The 21172-nt window shown below is 37.5% G+C and overlaps 1 protein-coding gene across 4 annotated transcripts; it reads right to left on the minus strand.

The window, feature by feature from the left end:
* Window positions 1-677: 677 nt before the first annotated feature.
* Window positions 678-21152, minus strand: LOC104685182. 4 transcript variants are annotated; one of them, XR_002043952.3, is made up of 8 exons: window positions 20288-20366; window positions 17160-17330; window positions 15167-15289; window positions 13154-13225; window positions 10520-10608; window positions 8520-8612; window positions 8273-8368; window positions 1113-1191 (listed from the first exon to the last, which is right to left on the minus strand). XR_002043952.3 is itself a non-coding variant. In XM_019281858.3 (7 exons), the coding sequence occupies exons 2-7, from the start codon at window positions 17269-17271 to the stop codon at window positions 1003-1005; spliced, it is 678 nt and encodes a 225-aa protein (XP_019137403.2). In that variant the 5' UTR covers window positions 17272-17330; window positions 20978-21152; the 3' UTR covers window positions 678-1002. The 4 variants fall into 4 exon arrangements, 3 of the variants coding, with proteins under 3 accessions (XP_019137403.2, XP_010391182.2, XP_019137404.2); XM_019281858.3 differs by lacking the exons at window positions 8273-8368; window positions 20288-20366 and adding an exon at window positions 20978-21152 and having other exon boundaries at window positions 678-1191; XM_010392880.4 differs by lacking the exon at window positions 8273-8368 and having other exon boundaries at window positions 678-1191.
* Between the last annotated feature and the right edge of the window lie 20 nt (window positions 21153-21172).

A 21172-nucleotide genomic window follows, 5' to 3' on the forward strand; every position in this document is an offset into this window, starting at 1 on the left:
ACCTAGTGATCCTGATAACTTTTTTGTTGTTTTCTCATGTATTTCAAATGCGTTATGCTTTGCAGAGTATGGTCTATGGACATTTAAGTGTCAACATCTTCCATTTGACACTGACAGACCCTGCTGCTCAAGGTAGGTACTCTTATGCCACCTCCAGTGTACCCCACATAAGCACCTAGTGCTTATTTTATCCAGTAATTTTGAACATTATTGTTTTTCTGATGTTGTTCTGCATGCTGCTTTGCAATGAACATGTGATTGCATTTCCCTGTATGACTCAGAAGTGGAAGCCAGTATGTCAGAGCAATTTTCTGCTGTGTTCACAGGCATCTTTTATGACCCGTCAGTTCAATGTGCCTCCCTCCCTCTGCCTGCATGTTTTGCATCTGATGCTCTGTGTATTTTCTTAGAAAGCTGCCATGCTGGACAGATGCTGAAATTGCCTAATGGAGTGTATGGACTGACTTGGAGCTAGCTACAGATGCAGAGAGATCTTCTAACTTTCAGCATCTTCCCTTATGCTCAGATAGACCCAAGACACCTTTTCTACCTCTTTCTTAAGTCAGTCAGTCAGAATATGCACATATGAGTTTAACAACTTCTAAATGTTTTCTTGTCAAATTCAGGTGAGCTTATAAGAGACATTTTTAAAAAGTAAAATGTTACCACATGGAGAATTAACTGCACATTTTATGATCATATTCATATATGTTCTTTATTGTTGCCATCCTTGAAATATCCCCTGTATATTTTCCCGTACCAGAATATTTTGTTTCCTTAAAAACATAATTGTGTAGGTAAGACACAGAGACTGATGAGTTCATATGTTTTTCAAATTTAGCCTTCGTCTTTTGCTACTGAAAGTACAGAAATGAAGGATGTTGGTGACTTAGAAATCATGAAAATGCAAGAATTTAGCTCAAACAGAAATTAGTTGATTTCAAACTTCCTCCTCTTCTTTAGGAGCTGTATGGGCACTTAGGCCACTGAAAGATAGACAAGTTACTTTTCTTGTAAATATGACACCCTGAAGTAAAACTTTTTGTCCTCATTGGGTTCTTTGTTTTCCAGCTTGCGAATATCAAGTGAGTCGTCGTTCACACACAGATAGTAACTTGTATCTTCATAGCATTGGAACTGCACTGAATCTCCTTGGTAATGCATGATGAAAAAGTTATTATCTTCACTCAGCTGTGAAAATACACAAAGTAAAGAACACGTTATATTTCTAATGCCTTTCTATAATGTTAAATGTGACAAAAATCATGGATGTTGTTGACTTGTTGTATTTTATGCTTCTTATGCTTTTCCCTAGTGACTCATATATACCAATTTTTAAATAAACCTTAGACAACAGCTAATCATTTTGGGATAGATTCTGTGATAACTATGAATAAATAATACCCATCTCCCTCAAAGGACTGAGTAATACCAGACTAACAGATGCATCCCTTTGCTTCACAAAAACACCAGCACAGTTTCCCCAGTGTCATGACAATAACTTCGGTTTTTCATCTGGTTATTTTCTTACTATAGGCCTACCCTGTCAACTGCCACTAGCAATAAAATGTCAGTCCACAGTTTTTCTTGCCTCTTTTGAAGTAAAATTAGAATATTACAGTAGAAATTACTCTTAAACAACTGTTCTGTTACCTATGGCTTTTCAGTACATCTCTAGTTTCCAATGCACTTTTTTTGAGATCCATCTCTGGAGCAATAGCTATTGTCTAATGAGCTCCTTTGTGTGTGTGTGTGTGTGTGTGTGTGTGTGTCTATGTATGTATGTATTTGGGCTCACTAGGCACCTCAGGGTGGGGATGGAGAAGTAGTTACAAAAACACCTCATGCCGGACAGAGGAAGAGTATGTGCTGAAATCTGCAGAAACCAGTAAGTTTGGGGCACCAAAGGGCTGCTGAACCTGCCAGTGGTCTCCAGCACACCTCTGGCACCTACCACGGGTCGTGTAATCCACACCACATCCAAGGGGGCAGCAGCTGCTACAGCTGGACAAAGATTACAGGGCAGTGTATGTGAACACAGCTCCTGAAACTGGGGCTCCTGGGTGTGACTGTGCACAGCTGCTTGAAACCCTCTGGAGTGTGGGTGTGAGTGCACTGAGAATACTGTGTGAACAGTTATCTGCTCCTAATAGTAAAATATTAACTAATAGAAGGTTGAGATTTGTGTTTCCTCAAACTCCTGTCAGAGAGCAGGGAATTTATAGTATCTTTTGGGAAAGAGTGAACGTATCATAATCAAACTATTTAAACTTTCCTTCTAAGTGACCTCTTTGAACACTCTCATCCTACCCATGAGACAGTTCTGTAACTCTGACAAGTCTGGTGTATTATCATAGCTTAAGAGGACCTCTAAAAGAAAACTGAATGCTTGAGGAAAACCAGGAGCACATTTAAAGGTACCATCTATGCCTGAGATTACAGCATTGTCAATAACAACCTTTCCATGGAAGGAGCAATGTGTTCTTTCAGCCCATATGACAACAGGAGATGGAAAGAAAATATCCTGCAGTTATTGCAGAGTACCTGAAAGAAACTTGAGAGCACACCTTCTATTATCAGCAAAGCTATAGTGGGAAGCAGCTAAAACATTCTGTCCTGATCAAGCCAATGTAACAACAGTGTATCAGGAGCTTCAATCCAACAAGTCTGTTTTTAAAAGTACTATTAAGAAAGTTGAAGAAAATTTGTCTTTGGGAATGAAATACCTTCTAGGGACTAGGAATGGTAAAAAGTAAACATAAATGGAATAAGAATGTTTGCTGAAAGAAAACCTGCAGAAGCAAGGAATTCATACGTATAATGTCGAAATTCATGCTAGAACAAGGGAGAATCCAATGGGCTCTTGTAAATGGAAAGCAAAAATTACATGCTTGCAAAAACAGATTGAGATCCAGAAATTTAAAATACCTGCTGTACCTGCATGAAATGATGGAAAATTAGATGGAAAACTATAAGAGGAAAATGATTTGGTGAATGACATTATGTAAGAAGAAAGAGGAACTCCAACTAGAAGCATAATGAAACACCATCAGGGCTGGGAGGTGGAGCAGGTCATTGAAGAACAAAATGTTCTGCAAGAAATCATGGCAGAGGAAATTTTCTATTATGACCTGTAAGGAAGGATGATGAGGAAACTTGGAGAATGTAGTGGACTACTGTCAGAATAAGGTCCTCCTCAGGACAGCTTCTACAGTAGCAGTCAAGATAATTTGCAAATTCCAAGAAAAAAGCTACTGATTTTTAGTTAAAATCTGATCATTTGTTTTCCATTGCATTAAATGAAGAACCAATATGCAGCTTAAGTTTCACATTTAATGACAAAAATTACACCTTTATTCGTGTCCCAGAGGTGATTCACAATGCATTTGAAATAGAATACATATGCTCATGTCAGAAAAATGCTATAAATATTGTCTTCACAGGCTAAAGAAAAACATGTCAGTGATGGGAACTACAGAAAGAGATGTGAGAGAGTAGTATACAAGTTTTAAAATCAATGTTATATGAAGTCAGATTGAATATGGCACAATGAGCATTACTCCAAGCTTGGTTAAAGTGCTGCACTCTAAACTAGGAAGAAACTAGAAGATAAAAAGGAATGGATTTGAAGGCCAGCTGAAACAGAGTATCTTGTGTTGACACATTACACAAAGGAGCATAGGCCACACTGCAATCTACATTTTGCCTCAGATGAAGCAAGGAAATGAGCACGTGATCAAAGAGACACGAGTCATACAGTGATGATACGCGAACTAGTAAAACTGAGCTGCCATCCCCATTACATCAGAGAAGTTATGGACTTTGGAAGATATTACAAATTAATTATGTGGTTTGTGGCTAAAACAGGGTTGGTGACACACCAGTAAAAATTTTGGCTGTTGTTGTGCAGTGCATGCACAGCATCACTCGTTTCTCTTTCTGACCACTCAGCCTCAATAGGCTGGGATGGGCAAGAGGCTGGGACACAGCTGGGACAGCTGTCCCAGAGTGGGCAAAGGGATACTCTATGCCACGTAACATCATGGCCAGTCATAAAGCCTGGTGTAGAGGAAGGAGAATGTGAGGCTGAGGGAATGGGTGTTTGCTTCCAAGAAGGCTACTGCTCAGAGACTGGCTGGGCATTGGTCTGCTTATGGGAGGAAATGACTAAGTACTTTTGCATCACTTGTGATGGTTTTTCTGACCTACATATGTTTTGCTTCTGAGTTTTTTTCTTGACTCAAAAGTTTTCTTACTTTTGCTCTTGCTATTCTCTCCCCTGTCCACTGGCAGGGAGTGGGTCTGAGTGAATATCTGGGGCAGGGTCTTGGATGCTGACTGGAGCCAGCACACCTCAGTGCTTTTTTTTTACTACAGCTGGTCCTGTTCTGACAAATGGTAGGACTGTGCTTCCAGCCCTGGGTCAGTCAGCTCCAGGTGTATTGGACATCACTCCACTGAAAGTAAACTTTGGCCTGCACACTGCTGCCAAGGGGATCAAGAAAAATGCTTTGGCATTATCAGCTGTAGCATTCACTCTGCCACCTTTGATTCCTTTCATACTGAAGGTATAGAATCTCTGATACAGCAGCCATCAATGGTGGCGTGACTTTGTTCAGCCCAGAACAGTCCACTTTCACCCTCCATCAGTCTTCCACACTGGCCATACATGACTACTGAAGGGTGAGTGAGGTTTGCTGATCACTCCTTGGCTTTTCAATAGATGAATCAACTTTCAGAGCCAAAAAAGAAGACCCCCTCTAGCTGCATGCTGGGTGCCAAAAAGGACTGTGCCCCCACAGCCTGCTGCCAAGCACAGTAAACATGACATTGTCACTACTTACAAGGTCAAAACTTCTGAACAAGGATATCTTAGTGGGCCTTTCATGCCAGATTTTACCTGTTTAGAGTTTATTTTGGCCTACTTAACTAGAGTAAAGAGTAAGTCTCTTAATAAGGTCTTTCATGACTGCATAGCCTGTGGTGTAATCTCTCTCGTATTTAGGTTCATTAAGCTATTCAGTAAAATAGAGAGGACTATAGAATAAAAACTCTTACAGCTCTTAATAGGACTTTTACAGCTGCAGTCCTTCACATTCCAGTTCATCCAGGCTGGGGTATTCCAGTCGAAAGTTTGGGAAAATGCTGTCCAGATACAATCACCTAATAACCTTGCATTATCCAGCAAGGAACAACTTGAAGAGAAGCAGCCAGATCCAGTGATTCAAATTGTTGACTTCTATCTTTTGGTCATCTTTTAAGCAAATGTGTTAATTCGTGAAGATTTGAAACTGAGGGAAAACTGAGTGCTACTAGTACTTAAGAAAAGCTGAGAGAGTAAAGAATACATCTGCAAAAGTCTGAGGGTAGTAATAGGTCAAGAATAGTAAAATATTATGGTTGAACAGGAACAGAAACTACACTGAAGTGAGATACTAGAGATATGTACTGAAGATGATATGTACTTCTTTGATAGCCAGTATATACTCACTAATTCCTGCACTTCTGGAAGAGTGAAAAAGAAGAATAGTAAAAATTTACACATAATTAATGAAAATGGTAAAATGAGAGCTCTCTTGCTTACAGGGAGAAATATGTGTAAGGGTGGGGGAACTGGGAAAACCTTTTCCGTGGAGGATCTAAAGGGAAATACTGTTCTGCAGCTCTTAGTTCATCCTGTTGTGTGGTTAACTATTACAGCTGGAGATGGGGTCAGTAGCTCTGACCGAGGAAGAGGTGACCGGTCCGGAGAGATGGTCCCAAAAGGAATCGCCTTCCCGAGGCCCGGTGTCTTCCCTCAGCTGCTGGCAGGAGGGCCCTTGCAGAGATGTCAGCTCGTGATTCCAGCTCAGCTCTGCAGGGCAGCCTCCAGGCCAGACCAGAGAGAGACGAGAGGCTCGTGTGGCTGGTTCTGCACGAGGGAGCTTCATTGGTCTGTACTCCAGCGAAGGGGAAAACCAGGGACGAGCATCTCCCAGCCCTCGCAGGGGCAGAGGGCTAGCTCTTATAGGGATACAGGGGGTGGGTGTCAGAGGGTAAAGGCCAATGGGTTACGAAGAATCTGCATAGGGTCTCCTAAAGGATTGTGGGTCTGTCTTTTCTCGCCGTGACCAAAGAAGTGGTTGCCTTTCCAGGGAGTCCTGCTGGCTGACTGAGCAATCTCTTTATCTCAGCAGAGATCCTTCCAGGGCAGGGGCTGGGCATACCCCACAGTTAACTGCACTTCCTTCAATGATATTATTAATTATGAAAAACATATTCTAGCTCTATTATAGAGCTAGAATAATCACGGTTATAAGTAAATGCTCCTGAGTGAATTGCTGGGGTTGGCTTCTCTACTGCTGCTCTGGCTGGGATGCTGCCACTGTGTGAACTGTGTGTGGCCATAGTTGTGTCTACAGTGCAGTTTTCCATTCTTACCACAACAGCATTGCAATAAATATTGGTTGTCACCTGTGTTACCTTGCTGACTTAATCCCCAATCAGAATCTGATGTTATTGTAGAGTATTACTTGCTGTAAATTTAAAAAATTATTTTATTATTATAACAACCTAATTAATATTTTTATTAAATTTAATAAAAGATGTTTCAAGTAATAGTGATTGTGAACCGTATTTCTATAGCCTTGGTTACAGAAATGAATGTTTACAACACTATATGCAACTCTTCCTGGTATAACAACAGGGTCCACAGATTCTCACGTTTCTGATAATTCTACTGGCAGTCTTCAAATAAAAACCAGGAAAATTACTGTCTTTAAGATTAACTATTCAAAGCTAGCAGATTAAATATCACATTCCAGCCTTGCATAGCATTGTCATTATCCATGAGAAATATTTCTCCATCTCAGTGCACTACTCCCACACTTTCTCATCCTAAGGACAATGCAGGCTCTATTCATCACACCAGAAAATATTTACTGACCAGTACATTCATTTTAGAAGGTTTATTAAGAATCTCATGATTCAGAGTTGCCTATGATTTTGCCTCTTTCTCCCACCATATGTGATTCAAGTGCAGGCTTCTGATTTCTGCTCATACAAATGAGTAACATTTTTTCTTCTATTTCAGGGTATCAACAAGAAACCATGATGACCAGATTTTGTTAGGAAAGGAATGGGTTCTCAGAAAGAATTTTTCATTTTAACTATATTTAAAAAACCCAAAGTGATAAATATGTCTCTACAGGCAACTGTTACAGCTCTTTCAGATGTTCCTCCAAAACTTGAAGGCATAAAGACACTAAGTCTTTTTTTGTGAACAGCTCCACAGAAAAGGCATGTATTTTTATGTTAAAAACAAAGTGCTTGAAATAAGAGTGTATGAAATATAATTTGCAAGAATCAATATGACTGTGATAGTTTGCAGCATACAAGGAGGGGACTAGAAGTCGCCTCGTAATTTTCCTAAGTTTTGTTGCTTTCTCCTTCTGTGTGGAGCCAAGGAGTATTAGTGGCAGATGAGTAATCAGCAGAACTTAAACTGAAGGACCCACTTAGATTTTCCAGGCCCAGAATTCAGGAGATTTGTTCATTAATTACTAGTAGTGTAGCTCATACCTTTCGAAAACCATTTCAGAGAGACTTTGATTTCTCAGAATTGGTAATTTAATAATTTCTGGTTTAGGAGAAAGGTTAGAAATTTTAGGAAATTTAGGCTGTGAATTTCAGGTTTTCATGGTTTCACAGTCCCTATTATGAAGTTCTGAAACTATCTGAGCCCAAATAGCTCTAATTTTGCCTATTGAAATTGGAAAGATTGTCTTTTCAGTCTAATAATAAACCCACATAGAAATTATTATTAGTTACATTTCCTTAGTTTTGCATTTTCTCTCAGTTTTAAGGTCTAAACCTTACATGTCTAGGTAAGATATCCTAAAGGGCAAATAATTTCCTCCATGTGCGTACTATGTTTTATCATTTCTATCTAGAGAAGAGCCAACAAAACCAAGCTTTTGTCACAAAAACATGTTAAGAAATGACCCAGCTATCTGTATTTCTGTCCACAATGCATCACTCCTGTTTTACAATCATCTGACAATAAGAAAATCATTCTGAAAATAAGACAGGGCTTTATTATTTCCCAGAAGTTTATGGCTGATGGATTCATTAGTTCTTAAAATGCCATAACTTTTGCGATCTGATCCTTCTAGATCTGCTAATACACTCATCCAGATTTTCTAGGTCTTGCCTAAGAATTGGTACTGGATGAAATCTACTTTGTATCTCCCTCCATTTTCTATAAGCATAATAATACAAGAAACATATCTACCTTTCATGTTTTAACTGAAAGTCAGGTATTTTGCCTGGAGATTGAAGGATGTTCTCATAAATACAAGTCAAGGGAAAATGTCTTATTTTCGTTTTTCTGAGGAAAATACAAAAGATCAGTTGAAAGAAAAGTAAGCAATTTGTCACTTAATGAGTAACAGGATGAATTTAGCAGCTCTTTTTACACACCTATGTTTGCATACCCAGTCTCACACACAGGTTTTTATTTGTTTGATCATGATTTATACCTGTTTAAAGTCAGGATCTTCATGGTTGCATGTTTTCATATTGCATCTCTCCATTGAAGGATAATCTGGCTCTGAGCAGGATGCTTTTAAGACCTGTGTTTACAACCACACAGATTGGTTAATTTTGTAATTTAATTTGGTAATTTTTTCTTCATATTTTGCTTTTTAAACCTTTCAAATGTGGCATTAATTCTAAAGAAAACTATTTTTTTGAAGTTCATTAATTATTACATTCAAATTATCCAAAATTAATAAATTGATAATTTCTTGAAAAACTTCTATTACTATATTTCTCCTTTACCATTTGCAAAGCAAAATGAATTGGGTTGAAAGCAAATACTCAAGGCAGTCCTTCACACTGTTTAATGCCCAGATTCTATTTAGAAATGCACCCCTGATCAAACCATATTGTACCAGGATAACAAAACTTTATTCCAGATAAGAAGCCTTGTCGTGTTCCATACCAGAATTCCTGTTGGGATTAGGGAAATTATTTGTATTGTGCTGGAAAAAGAAAGGTCTGTGATCATTCCAAGGTTTTCACATATTTGGTAGACACCAAGTATGTCTTACCTCATCTTTCGATAAGAACTGCTTTCAATTATGTCAAGAAACATAATCTGGTATGACTGGGAATCTTAAAATAGCCCATTGGAAAGTAAAATCCATTAGGGCTCAACACACTCAGTTCTTCTCCTGATTTGCTGGAACACCCTTCAAACAACTAATTTATGAAAAAGTAACCTCTGAATCAGAAAAATCCTTTTAAAATAGTTGCTGTTTTAGGGACAGAAAGGAAAATCCCTCTCTGTGAGTAATAGGCTATTAATATAATGTATGCATCTTACACTGTAGATACAAAAATGCTGCTAGCAAGGATTTTCTTGCTATTTTCTAAGCCCGTGAGAGATTTTTCTCTCTCACAGAAGAGGTAGCAGAGTATGTGAACAACCAAACACCTGCAGCCTTGAAAAGTCTTGTTTATGGTATAGTAGAAAAATATTTTGAAAATGGATGTTTTAGGATTTTAGCCAATCACCCCAAGGGGTGGCTGATCCTTTGTCCAATTAGACTATGAAGAAAAAAGTCTATAAAAGAGTTTGTAAAATAATTAAAATCATCAATCTTGCTGCACAATTCCTGCCTGCTGGATCTTCTCTCCTCCTCCTCCTCCCTATGGCTGCAGGACACGGTGATATACCCTAGGGCCTAGGCCTGCGGTAATATTACAGCATACATTTCCCTAGAAAAAATCAGGAGATAGATTTTATAGTTGTTTGTAAGTTAAAAACAAATGAAAAACATCCAAGACTTTTTGAGGAAGCATTTGGTGTTTTACACCATCATGCATGGCTGACATTAGATGAAGTGTCATCCTTTATCTCAACATACCTGTGTAAACAGAGCTTCTTGGACCTTTGCTCTTAAGAGGGTAAACTGCAACGTAGCACTCTTCCTCAGACAGATTTTAACAATGGTTATAATCCCTCACTAGGGAAGACTATGCTTGCCTTCTCTTCCTATCAGAAACAAACCTTCACAGGACCGGAGAAAATGAGGATGCTTAGACACCAGTAAATGCTTGAAACAGGATGTTCAGCTGTGTTTTCTTTTCATCACATTCCTTATCTTGTAATGTGGGTTCATTGGAAGAAAATAATTTCCATTTAAACTCATCTCTTTCCAAGGCAAGATTCCTGCTGTTTACTCCCCTCTTATTTTCCTGTATGTGTTCTGGCTAAGAAGCTCCCTCTTCCTCCACAGAGACTGGACCCCAACATCTCTGACTGTCTTCTAGTTGCAGTAGTCAACTACCCAACCCAAAAATTTTTGCAATAACCTTCTCTGAGTATTTACCAAGACAGAATAAAGGGATGTACTTGGAATTATGAAATGTGGAAGGTGGTAAGTAAAGTGAATTTGAAAAGGTCTGTGGGGGAAATTTTCCCATAGTAAGGAAGAGCACCCGCATGTTATAAAGAAAATAAATGACTTCTTACCTTCAGAGACAGATGCTTCTTACCCTTGCACAACAGAACAAATTCATTAAGCTTTGATCTCTGTGTGAGGATCACCAAATTTTTTGAATCTGTTTTACACAGAGGAGAATACTGTAATAATATATTACTTTATTAAATGAAGCAGAGCTGAATACAGTACAAAGAGAAAACATTCGTTTATCGGCATAGGAATGGAAATAAATAAAATCACTTTTGATACCATTCTCTTGTCTAAAGTGTTTAAAGCCTATTCCTCTGTGAGGCTTTAAATTTACATTTATATATACATATATACATATATATATACATATATATATATGTATAAATATGTATATATACATATATATGTATATAAATATACATTTATATATACATATATACATATGTATACATATATATGTATATATATGTGTATATATATACATATATACATATATATACAATATATATACATATATACATATATATATACAATATATACATTTTATTTCTCTACTTTTATATTCAATGTGTGAAATATCAGTTATACATTAATATAAACCACAAAGGCATATGCAGTAGATAGATAACACATTTGTGTAATAAACATGTTTATGGTATATACTTGACTATGTATATGTCACTATGGAAAATGTAGAATTATTTCCCTTTTATTTTCTGTATGTTTCTAGATCAAAATCCTCCTACTATCATAATTGTGAATGCATTGGATTAATTCAATTTTTGAGCAAATACCGTTTTTTCAGCTGCAGGAAGTAAGACAATATCAATAATATGGGACATTCTTCAGCCTGATAAACTGACAATGCTCGTTGCTACTTTCTGGTACTTCAAGGCCTCAGTGAAAAGTAAACAAAGGTACCCTTGGCCAGCGGATACAGCACACAAGAGCATTACCTGGCAATACCCATTACATTAATGACTACTCAGTGAGGCTATACCTATCTGACTGACTTTCAGACTTATTTCAAATAATACCACTTGTGCTTTTAGAAGTATCTCAAGCGTACCATTTAACGCAAAAAATATAAAAGAAAGTGGCAGTTGATCTATATGTTTACCACTGCAGCAACTGAATACAAATTTTAAAGATGTTAGATTTTTATGCATTAACAGCTGTAGTTAAGGACTTTGGGGTTTTTTTATGTATTACCAAAGGCATTTTCTAGCCTCTGAAGTATATTCAGAATTAGCAGACCATATTAATCCCACCTGACTAATTTTAGCTGCTCTTGGCCCTGATTTTAATTGCCTTAACTTTCCTTGACTATAATGCTTTTGTATTATTCTTCTGAAGCAAATTTTCTGAGATAGCTATAGCATGAAAATAGCATTAAAATCCTTGTCAAAAATTGAGAAAAAACTCTCTAGGATAAACTGAGTGTGCTTTACTCAGTTTACATGGGTATTCAGATAGATATAGTAGACTAGGTCTACAATTCTGTCATTTTTATTACTTTTTGTGACATCACCTTAGATTGCCTCAGCTGCAATTGTCCAGTTTCAGTTGGGGCATTTAAAGAGACACATCAACAGGCAAGAGAAACTTCTTATCCAAGTCAAGAGTATTCTCATTTGGAAGAAAGAGTGACAACACAAAAGGTATGCAGGAGTCCATCCAGTTGACCAGGGACATCTATCAACATGACTTGTATCCTAACTATCCTTGGCTTTCTCCATCAATAGCTTTTATTGTGACTTGCTTGCACATTATTTAGTCTAAGTAAGTCCAAAGGAGCCCAACTTTCTCTATCGCCTCTGAAAGACATGACAAGTGGTCTATCAGACAGCCAGTGAATGGCAATGAAAGTAAGGGACCTTTCCATGATTGCATATGTGATGCTTCCACTCTCTGATGGCTTATGAATGAATTACCTCATCTCTCTGGTCACTAAAACCTCACCAGTGTCTAAGGGGAAATTTTAAAATTCATGCAAATAAAATGTCTTGAAATTAAATAAATTAAATAACTTCTTGCTTGGGATATCCCTAAAATGCAAAGCTTTGGGATTTGGGAGGATATCAATATTTTTATACTGTTCCCTAGAAATCCTCATTTGGCCCTTCTTCAAGGTGCAGTACTGGACCAGATGGATATTTGTTCTCATTGGTTACAGGAGCCCTCAATGGCTGGAATTAGAGTGCGTTTTTCTTCCACTGTAATACCTGAACTAATATATCTTTGATTTTCTCAATCATTTCTCACGTGTGCAATATGAAAGTTCCAAAAGTGTGCCTCCTCTTTCTTCATATTCACTTCTTTTTGGTTTTCCTGTCCTGCTAAAACAGGTCTTTGCTAGTTAAGACTCATATGCAATAGAGCAATAGAACACCAACACTTTTCCACAAAACAAATTGTATGTTCTAGTTTGCACGCAATTTATTTCCTTATATGCATTTGTGTTCAGTCCAAGCCACTACTCCTAATTTGAAAATTTTGTAACTTTGAAGATTTCTTCTTACGGAACACAGAAAGGCACTTTTATTTCTAGAGCTGTCCAGTAATGTGAGCTAAGTGAAAAACCTGGTACAATATGTTACTTCTAATGTCAAGTTTATGTGTAAAATACTACTACCTTCATTTCCTACTCTCAAATGTATCTTCATAACCACACCCTAACAAAGAGATGATACCTTTTATTCCCACAAGAGGCTTATCAGTAACTGCTGCTTCATTCCTTGTGAACACGCTTAACCACGCAATATCTAAAATAGAATGTATTTAACAAATATGTGGAATTAGAGAGCTACATTCCTCAAATTTAAAAATAATACAGATTATTTAAAGAATTGTTTTGCAATCTGAGAAGGAGTGTATAATAGCAACAGACATCAGATTTCTTTTCTTGAGGGTTTCTGAATTCATTTAACCCTGGAGGGCTGTACAGTTAGACTTGTGAACAGGTACCGTGAAGTCTGAGTCTAAAAAGTGTATTGATTGCTTAAATATCTTTTGCTACAGAGAATGCACCTGAGAAACAAGAGCTTGGTGACCAGATGTAAAGCCTAGTGTGCTGTTAAAGAGGAGCCTGAAGTGCCTTGGCAGTGAAAGTGAGGACCCTAATACGAAATGTACGAGATTGGGAGGTAACAGGTAACAATAGCAGGTGGTTTCTGGCTTTTCTACAGCCTGAATCACACAGCCAGTCAGCTGGGGAAAACATCACCCACTTCAGGTCAAAATCACAAACATCCTGGTTACAACTGGTACCTAATATTATGTTGTCCTAACTGCATCATGAATATATGTCTGTGGTGCTTGTGTGCACAATAACATTACACAGAATTTCCTTTTTTTATTTTTGTCTTCTAGGAGTATCACTATCTTCTACATCAGGCTTGTCAGACTATGTATCTGTTCACAAACTGCTTCCATTGTATACCTATACAGGTTTTGGTTCTGTTCATAAAATAACAATACTAATTGTCTGAGTGACTTCAAAATTCTATGGAGTTATCAAGAAAAAGATACTGAAAAATACATAAAGCACACTTAAGTACCCTGTCAGTGCAGCTGTTATTATTCACAATTTAATAGACGAAAAGTTTTAGTAATTCAATAGCTAACTTAAAGATTTCGACTTTCTCCTCTGGTTTTGTCAAAAATATGTTTTATTGGGTTTTTTCCCTACTTTCAAATATTGGAAATTGTACCATTCTAGAATAATTGCATCATTCTAGAATAACTGCATTTGATATTATTTATCTCTTCTCTACCAACATTACATCCTCTAACAAGTGTTTGCATGATGATAGCTGTGATAACATCCTTGGTGTCAAATAGAGAAACCCCATTTGAGACAAAAGAGTTTCATGAAAAATAAAATAACCCCACAAATTCCAAATTATGCTCTAATTTTCTCCATTTTGCACTTGTTCTTGAGGATTATCCTTCCTTTCTCTCTCTTTAGTCTGGACTTTCCTGCTAAGTCAAATGAGTGTGAACAATATAATCTTGTCATTTATGTATATTAGGTACCCGCTGTAAATCAGGATAAAAGTTTTCTTTTATCATTATCAATATTCGTTCAGATCCAGTATAAAGTAATGTCTACAGAGAATAGGATCATAGAATCATTTAGGTTGGAAAATACCCTTATGATCATTGAATCCAACCACTAATCTGACACTGCCAAGTACACCGTGCTCCTAATCACCACATCCACACACCTAAATCCCTACAGGGGTGGCGACTCAACCACTTCCCTGGGCAGCCTGTTCCGGAGTTTGGCAGCTCTTTCAGTAGAGAAATTTTTCCTAATATCTAATCTAAAGCCCCCCTGGCACAACCTGAGGGCATTTCCACTCATCCTGTCTCTTGTTACCTGGGAGAAGAAACTGACCCCCACCTGGCTACACCCTCCTTTCAGGGAGTTGTAGAGAGTGATAAGGTCACACCTGAGCCTCTTTTCCTCCAGGCTAAACACCCCCAGCTCCCTCAGATGCTCCTTAAAGGACTTGTGCTACAGACCCTTCACCAGCCCTGTTGCCCTTCTCTGGACATGCTCCAGCACCTCCATGTCTTTCCTGGAGTGAGGGGCCCAGGGCTGGACAAATTACATAATAAAATGTACATAACAGTACATTTTAAAATGTTCTGAGTACTATACATACAGTTGGCGAGTTGTGGTACATAAAGAACACTACCTTCATGGGATTGTGAATCCTTGGTAGATATTTCATGATGACCATCTTCATCTATGTCAAAATGCACTGTTTTTGAGTCTTCAGTTAGTATGTAACATTTCACTGTTTCTCGCAGGCTGAACACTAATAAAAAATGAGTTGTAATTAATTTTACTGTCAACAGAAAAATGGCAACATTTCATTAGAAAAAGATTAAGTGTGATTTCTTAACAATCTTAACTTGATAATCTATGTATATTTGAACTATGAGCAGTATAGCCAACATGTATGAGAAGTTTCACAGTGGGCTTAAGCAACTGTTTTGGGGGCTTGATGTCAGTGTGAAGAAGGAAAATAAGTATTTTTTTGCTTAGAAGGTTATGCCAGTGAGCAGAAAATATGTATCTCAAACTTGCAGAGAGATAACATGTGAAAACTTGAGTTTGACAAAACAGCTTCCAAACCAAGAACCTGAGGGTAGCGTGAAAAGAGGGATGGTGGGCAACGTGCAGATAGCTGTGTTGAAAAAGACTAAAGACTAATGGGAATAGGATGAGTTTGAACATGGAAGAGTGGGTCCACATTTGCAGTTGGCTGGTGAATGAGTAGACTTAGAGTAGCCAATGGAGCTTTGTGGGAAGCCTGAGCCAAAGCAAGGCTGTTCACAGAAGTCTTTGAATGGAGAGATGTGAAAAATAAAGTTGTAAGCTTCATTATGAAGAAAAGAAGAGGTAAAGTAGGGAATGTTTCTCTGCAGCATACTGTTTATAGACTAGTTTCCTGGATTTCATAGGTAAGTACTTGCCCATTTCCCAATTATGCATTTTGAAAATTGGATGTGGGTATCAACAGGACTTTTAGGTCAGAGTGCATACAGCTACCTAAAACAGCAGCATTTATTTGGGGGATCAGACATCTCTTACTGAAAATAAAACAAAAACCCCCAGGTCTTTCTAGCTGAAAGCTGCCAGGAGGGAAATTGTTCCCTTTCACTCCTGAACACAACTGTGCTGTTCTGGATATCCAGACACTTGGATGTCAGACACCTACAGAATAACACTCTAAGGAACAATTTTGATTATGTTCAGCTGAACATCGTTTTACTGGAAGAGGTTTGATATTTTCAAATGCAGTTAAGACATTTCTGAGATCACACAGAGCTTCAGGGTATGCTCCAAGACAAAAAATTCTGTCTTTGCCAGAATAATTAGGCAAGCAAAACAACAGGATACACAGAATGCACCAGCAGTGGCATAATGTTCTAGGAATGTCTGACTTCACCAAAAACTTTGTTACTTATTTTATATAAAGATACCTCATCTGGAACATCTGTATTTAAGCAAGTATTTTGAAAAAATTATGTTTTTTCCAAGAAGTTTTCTTTCCAGCCTGTTTAGGCTGAGCAGAAACTCTGCACATGCAATCAAAGAGAAGGACGATGCACATTCTGACAGCCTGAGTCACATCCTCCAGAAGTGGCAAGTTCTGTGTTGGACCTTTGATTACATGCCTAGCTAATTTATGATTGGTTTTCTCTTCAAAGGCAACTGGTGATCAGGCTTCCAGAAAAAAATGATGGGTTATTCTAAAAAGCAACAGGACAACAGCTACAATAATCAATACAGCAAACCTTTCAAAAATTGTGTATTGTAGAAGTTATAGTGTAAGAATTTTACTTATAACTAGAATTACAAGAACTAGTGCAGCGCCCACACTAAAATTTTTGGCAGGTCTGCTTATGTCATTCACTCTTTCCCAGGGAGGTACATTTGTACGTAAGGAACTACTGGTCTGAACATGGTGGTGAGAAAAATCTAATGTCAGTATTTTAAGGAGTATTGTTGTTCTGGTTATTTTAAAGGTAGCTTTTGAGGTCTTGTTTTCACCAAGTATTTTTATTTTTGACAACATTACAGAAAAATTGTTCCACATGCTTAATTTCATTGGATTTTACCTTGGATTGGAATATTCTCTTCAAGATAACAGACATACCTGTCACTCAGGTAAGAGTTACCTGGCTTTCCAGGAGCTGTTCTCATATTTGTAAGCAGTAATTGCTTCTCCACAGACTGGCTTCCATGGAGAGGCATTTGATATGGCTTTTCACGGCCTGAGCGGAGCAGCATTGCAGAGGCACTCAAGAAATACTGATGATGATGACATCAGTTGACTTCCTTTTCCAGTCCTAAAGTAGAGTTAGAATTTGTCACAGGACTTTGTGTTTCCATTGAGAAACAAATTTTCAAATATAATTTTGATAAATGACAGTTAATGGAAGCAGATAAACTCAATAAATGTTTGACTGCTTGCATGACCCAAGCCTTTGACTTGCAAAGCAAGAACAGTGTGTTTCCAGTGATGGCAAATCAGTTAACTGTTCTAAACTTCCACTAAGATGCATGCTAACATGGATAACACAGTTGTGTTGAAGGAATATATTTTGAAAGACTTCCCCTTAGATAAGACATAAGCAGTGTTTGTGACTTCAATTTCTTTATGTTTGTCAATCATAGGAAGTTAGCTACATTTTACTAACTGAATTGAAAAATCACATTCACTTTGTGAATTCAGTCTAAGATAATTGTCAAAGTATTCATAAGTGATTGAAAATGATGCTAACTTGAACACAGCATAATCTGACTCTCAGAGGTATATGCAGTATATTGCAATCTTAAACCAAGGTTCAGGAAATCTTGAGGACTGGAATTTGGAAATTTGAGGAATATATTATAATTATTAAGGGATATCAGTAAGGTTAGATATCTGAAGGAGAGGTTGATGTCTAAAAGTATTAACTACTTTGATGGTGAAACCACACAGGCAGCTATCAAGATATCCTGAAGTTGCAAGTTAAATCACTGCATTTCAGAAAAGCTAAAGACCTTACTTCGGTTTGAAGAAAGGGAAACTGAAGTTCTGAAGTCTACATGCTCTCCTGAAGTCACCTGTTTATGACAAGTCTTTATGACAAGTGCAGACCAAAGAAAACAAGGAGCTTCAATTCTGTCTGGTATCCTGGTGAATGAACCAAGTAAAGGTGGGTACAATTTTAGCCCCGTGCAGCTTTGCATGGACTAACTAAATATCTGGTAGGCCAGAGAGATCATGGCTCTGACGCAAGTGTAATGGCTTCTAAATTCACCCAAGGAAGGGTAGGGCAGTTCTGTTTTCTGATTTGGTTCACTTCCCTGATACAAAACTTCATATTAAATTTTTACATGAAATTAAAGACTTCTGTCCCTGTCAATTCTCTTGTTAATAGACTAAAAGGGATAACTAAGGCTCTTATTCACTCTCTTCAACTCTAGTTATAACAACATTCAGTTAGGACACTGAAAAGTGAAACACTTACTATATGGGATTGCTCTTCCTAGAAAATAGGTCTTGGATTTTGAGTATCTGGTAACTTGTAGTCAGAGGTAGAAAGAAAGGCCTGGGTCTTCCTCATCTTGCTGAAACTGCTTTATCACTGAGCGTTCTCAACAAAAGAAAACATTCTTTGTGCCCTAACTGGAACCTGGACTCTGGAAACTTCTACCTGAATCGGGCTCTGTGGTGTGTTTGGACAGTAATACCACCTTGTGAATCTTGAGAGATTTAAGTCTGTCGGTGTTCATTAACAAAGCGTTCAGACTTTGCTAGGTCTATGAGGCTCAAGAACAGACAATCACTTACTCAAGATTCCTACTGAAAACAAGTGTAATGCTAGTTAGGCTGCTCTTGATCAGAAGTTCTGAAGATCCCAATTCCTGATTTTTATCTATGTTTAGAGTCTTGCACCTGCATTACTTACACTCACAACTGTAAGAAAAGGAGAATGTTGACAAGTCAGGACTGAAGGATTCCTGAAGAGGGCAGAACAGCTCAAAGATATTTTCAGAAATATATTTAGGCAGTGGATAAATTCTCAAGAAACTTTCTATGATGAATGATGGACAAGTGATGTTCTGAAGGACAGTGCTAAAGTTTATTTATTTTGTCTTGTTTAAACAAGTAGAAAATAGAAAAGTCTATGGTGGAACTTCACTTCTGTTGGGTCTCCAGAACAATAAAACTCCCTACAACAAATAACAGAAGCTTTCACACCTTGAAATGCCTCATATATTCCTTAAGACTGAGTGACATATAAATACTCCCATTTCAATAGACCTTTCCTGTCATGATATGTTCTTATATAGATGTTGCCCAAGCCCATGTTTTTCATTCTTTGTCACAGTTTTTATGCTGTGTATATCTCCCTATGTTGATTTCTGTATCTTAAGATCTTTCATACCTATTTCTTCCTTTTCTCTCTTCTGTAATGTATACATTGAAGAGGACTAGGAAGATCTGGATATTGTTCTGGGCTGCAGACATGTCAACCACTGTTTTGGAAACTTGGATCTGATTCATTTCATTTTGCATCTAAGCTAAGAACAAGGGAATTAAAGCTCTTTAAACTGCTGAAATCAGACATTAGTGAGTGTTTATGGCCAATGACAACATGATCACACTAAAAGCAGAGGAAATTTGAAATTTTTTTGTATTACATAGATTATATGAATTCCTTGATATGAAGACAGCAAAGAAAATCTGTTACATAGCCTCTCTTGCCCCCTTAGTGATAGTTTGTTCTTAGCCTTCACTCTTGCTTTCACTTAACCCCAAGACACATGTGATCATAAAACTAAATTCAGTACATGAAAACAACATTTAAAATTTTGAAGTTCATTCATATGGTGGTATGTCCCAAATATTATCTCATATTGTATTGATAAATTCATAACAAGATATGTCTAAGATCCTTACAGGGTCAGAACTGTTTTTGTTGAGTGTATTGAGTTGCAGCTGTTAGTCTGCTAGCAAAGATAGTAAGAAACTCCTCCAAGTTTGTTCCAATTTAACAGTTGATTAAAAAGAATCTTTAGCATCCTATAGCTAATAAAAAATGAGGTTTATAGTCTCTCTCAAATAAGATTTTACAAAATCTATCATCTAAACTAGGCAGAGGAATACACAAAAATACACATAAAATAGATGAAGAGATTTTTTAAGAAAACTTTAAAGACAACTGAAAAAATTGCTATTTCATAGAATCTCAACAAACATTCTGATATTATCTTAAATTATTTAACCCTGCTGTAATCTTCCACTCTTGCTTACCTTAGTTCGTGTGTGTTTTTGTCTCTGCTGAGATACTTCTACTGAACAAAAGGCTAGAAGCAGCTCTGTTACAGCCAATTTATTGCCTGAACGGAGGGCAGGAAGCCAAACCTCTGAATAAAACAAAAGTCTGACGTGGACCTAATCTCCTAGATCTCTACATACTTTCGTTCATATACACATTCTAATGGTTCTAACTGCTCCTGGAATTACAGGAGTGTTGGAAATTGCAGGAACAAACTTTTAAATGTCTGTTTCTATAAGATGCCACAGAAGATTTTGTGCCTAGAACTGCATGCGAATTTTTAGCCACTAGTTCTGTGTATTCTGTTCCTATATTTTATGTCACTAACATTGCTCTTGTTTTCTGTCATTCTTCCAAGGCTGAGCCATGTGCAGAGACTGGGTTTATAGCAATATAAACATATTAAAAGTAGAACTGTAGCCTCTGTTTCAGGGAGCTCATGAGAAATGGTTGATCAATAGTTAACTCATGTAAGCAGAGTTAACTATTAAGAGACAGCAAGTGTTAATTACAAAACCTAAGAAGCAGGATTCACCTTAACCTTGTCAAGATTAGAGGAACAATAATTTACTTGAAACCAACACAGAAACTGCTGAATCATTCCACAAAGGACTGCGCATGCTCCAGAAAGAGAGGTGAAAAGTGCATTGTGATAGATTACTGACCTGCATCAGAAAGACTCCCGAGGAAGAAGAGGAGCCTTCCTCAGTGCGACCACCAGGACACACCACTCATGTGTGACACATATGCTAACGATATTAATGACTTCCAAGAACTGATTTGTATAACCACTCCTATCCCAAGGAATGTGATGACAATTCATGAATTTTACCCATAATATTGTGTTGTAGGAAGTGCCA

Source organism: Corvus cornix, chromosome Z, assembly GCF_000738735.6.
Source record: "Corvus cornix cornix isolate S_Up_H32 chromosome Z, ASM73873v5, whole genome shotgun sequence".
Classification (NCBI taxonomy): Eukaryota; Metazoa; Chordata; class Aves; order Passeriformes; family Corvidae; genus Corvus; species Corvus cornix.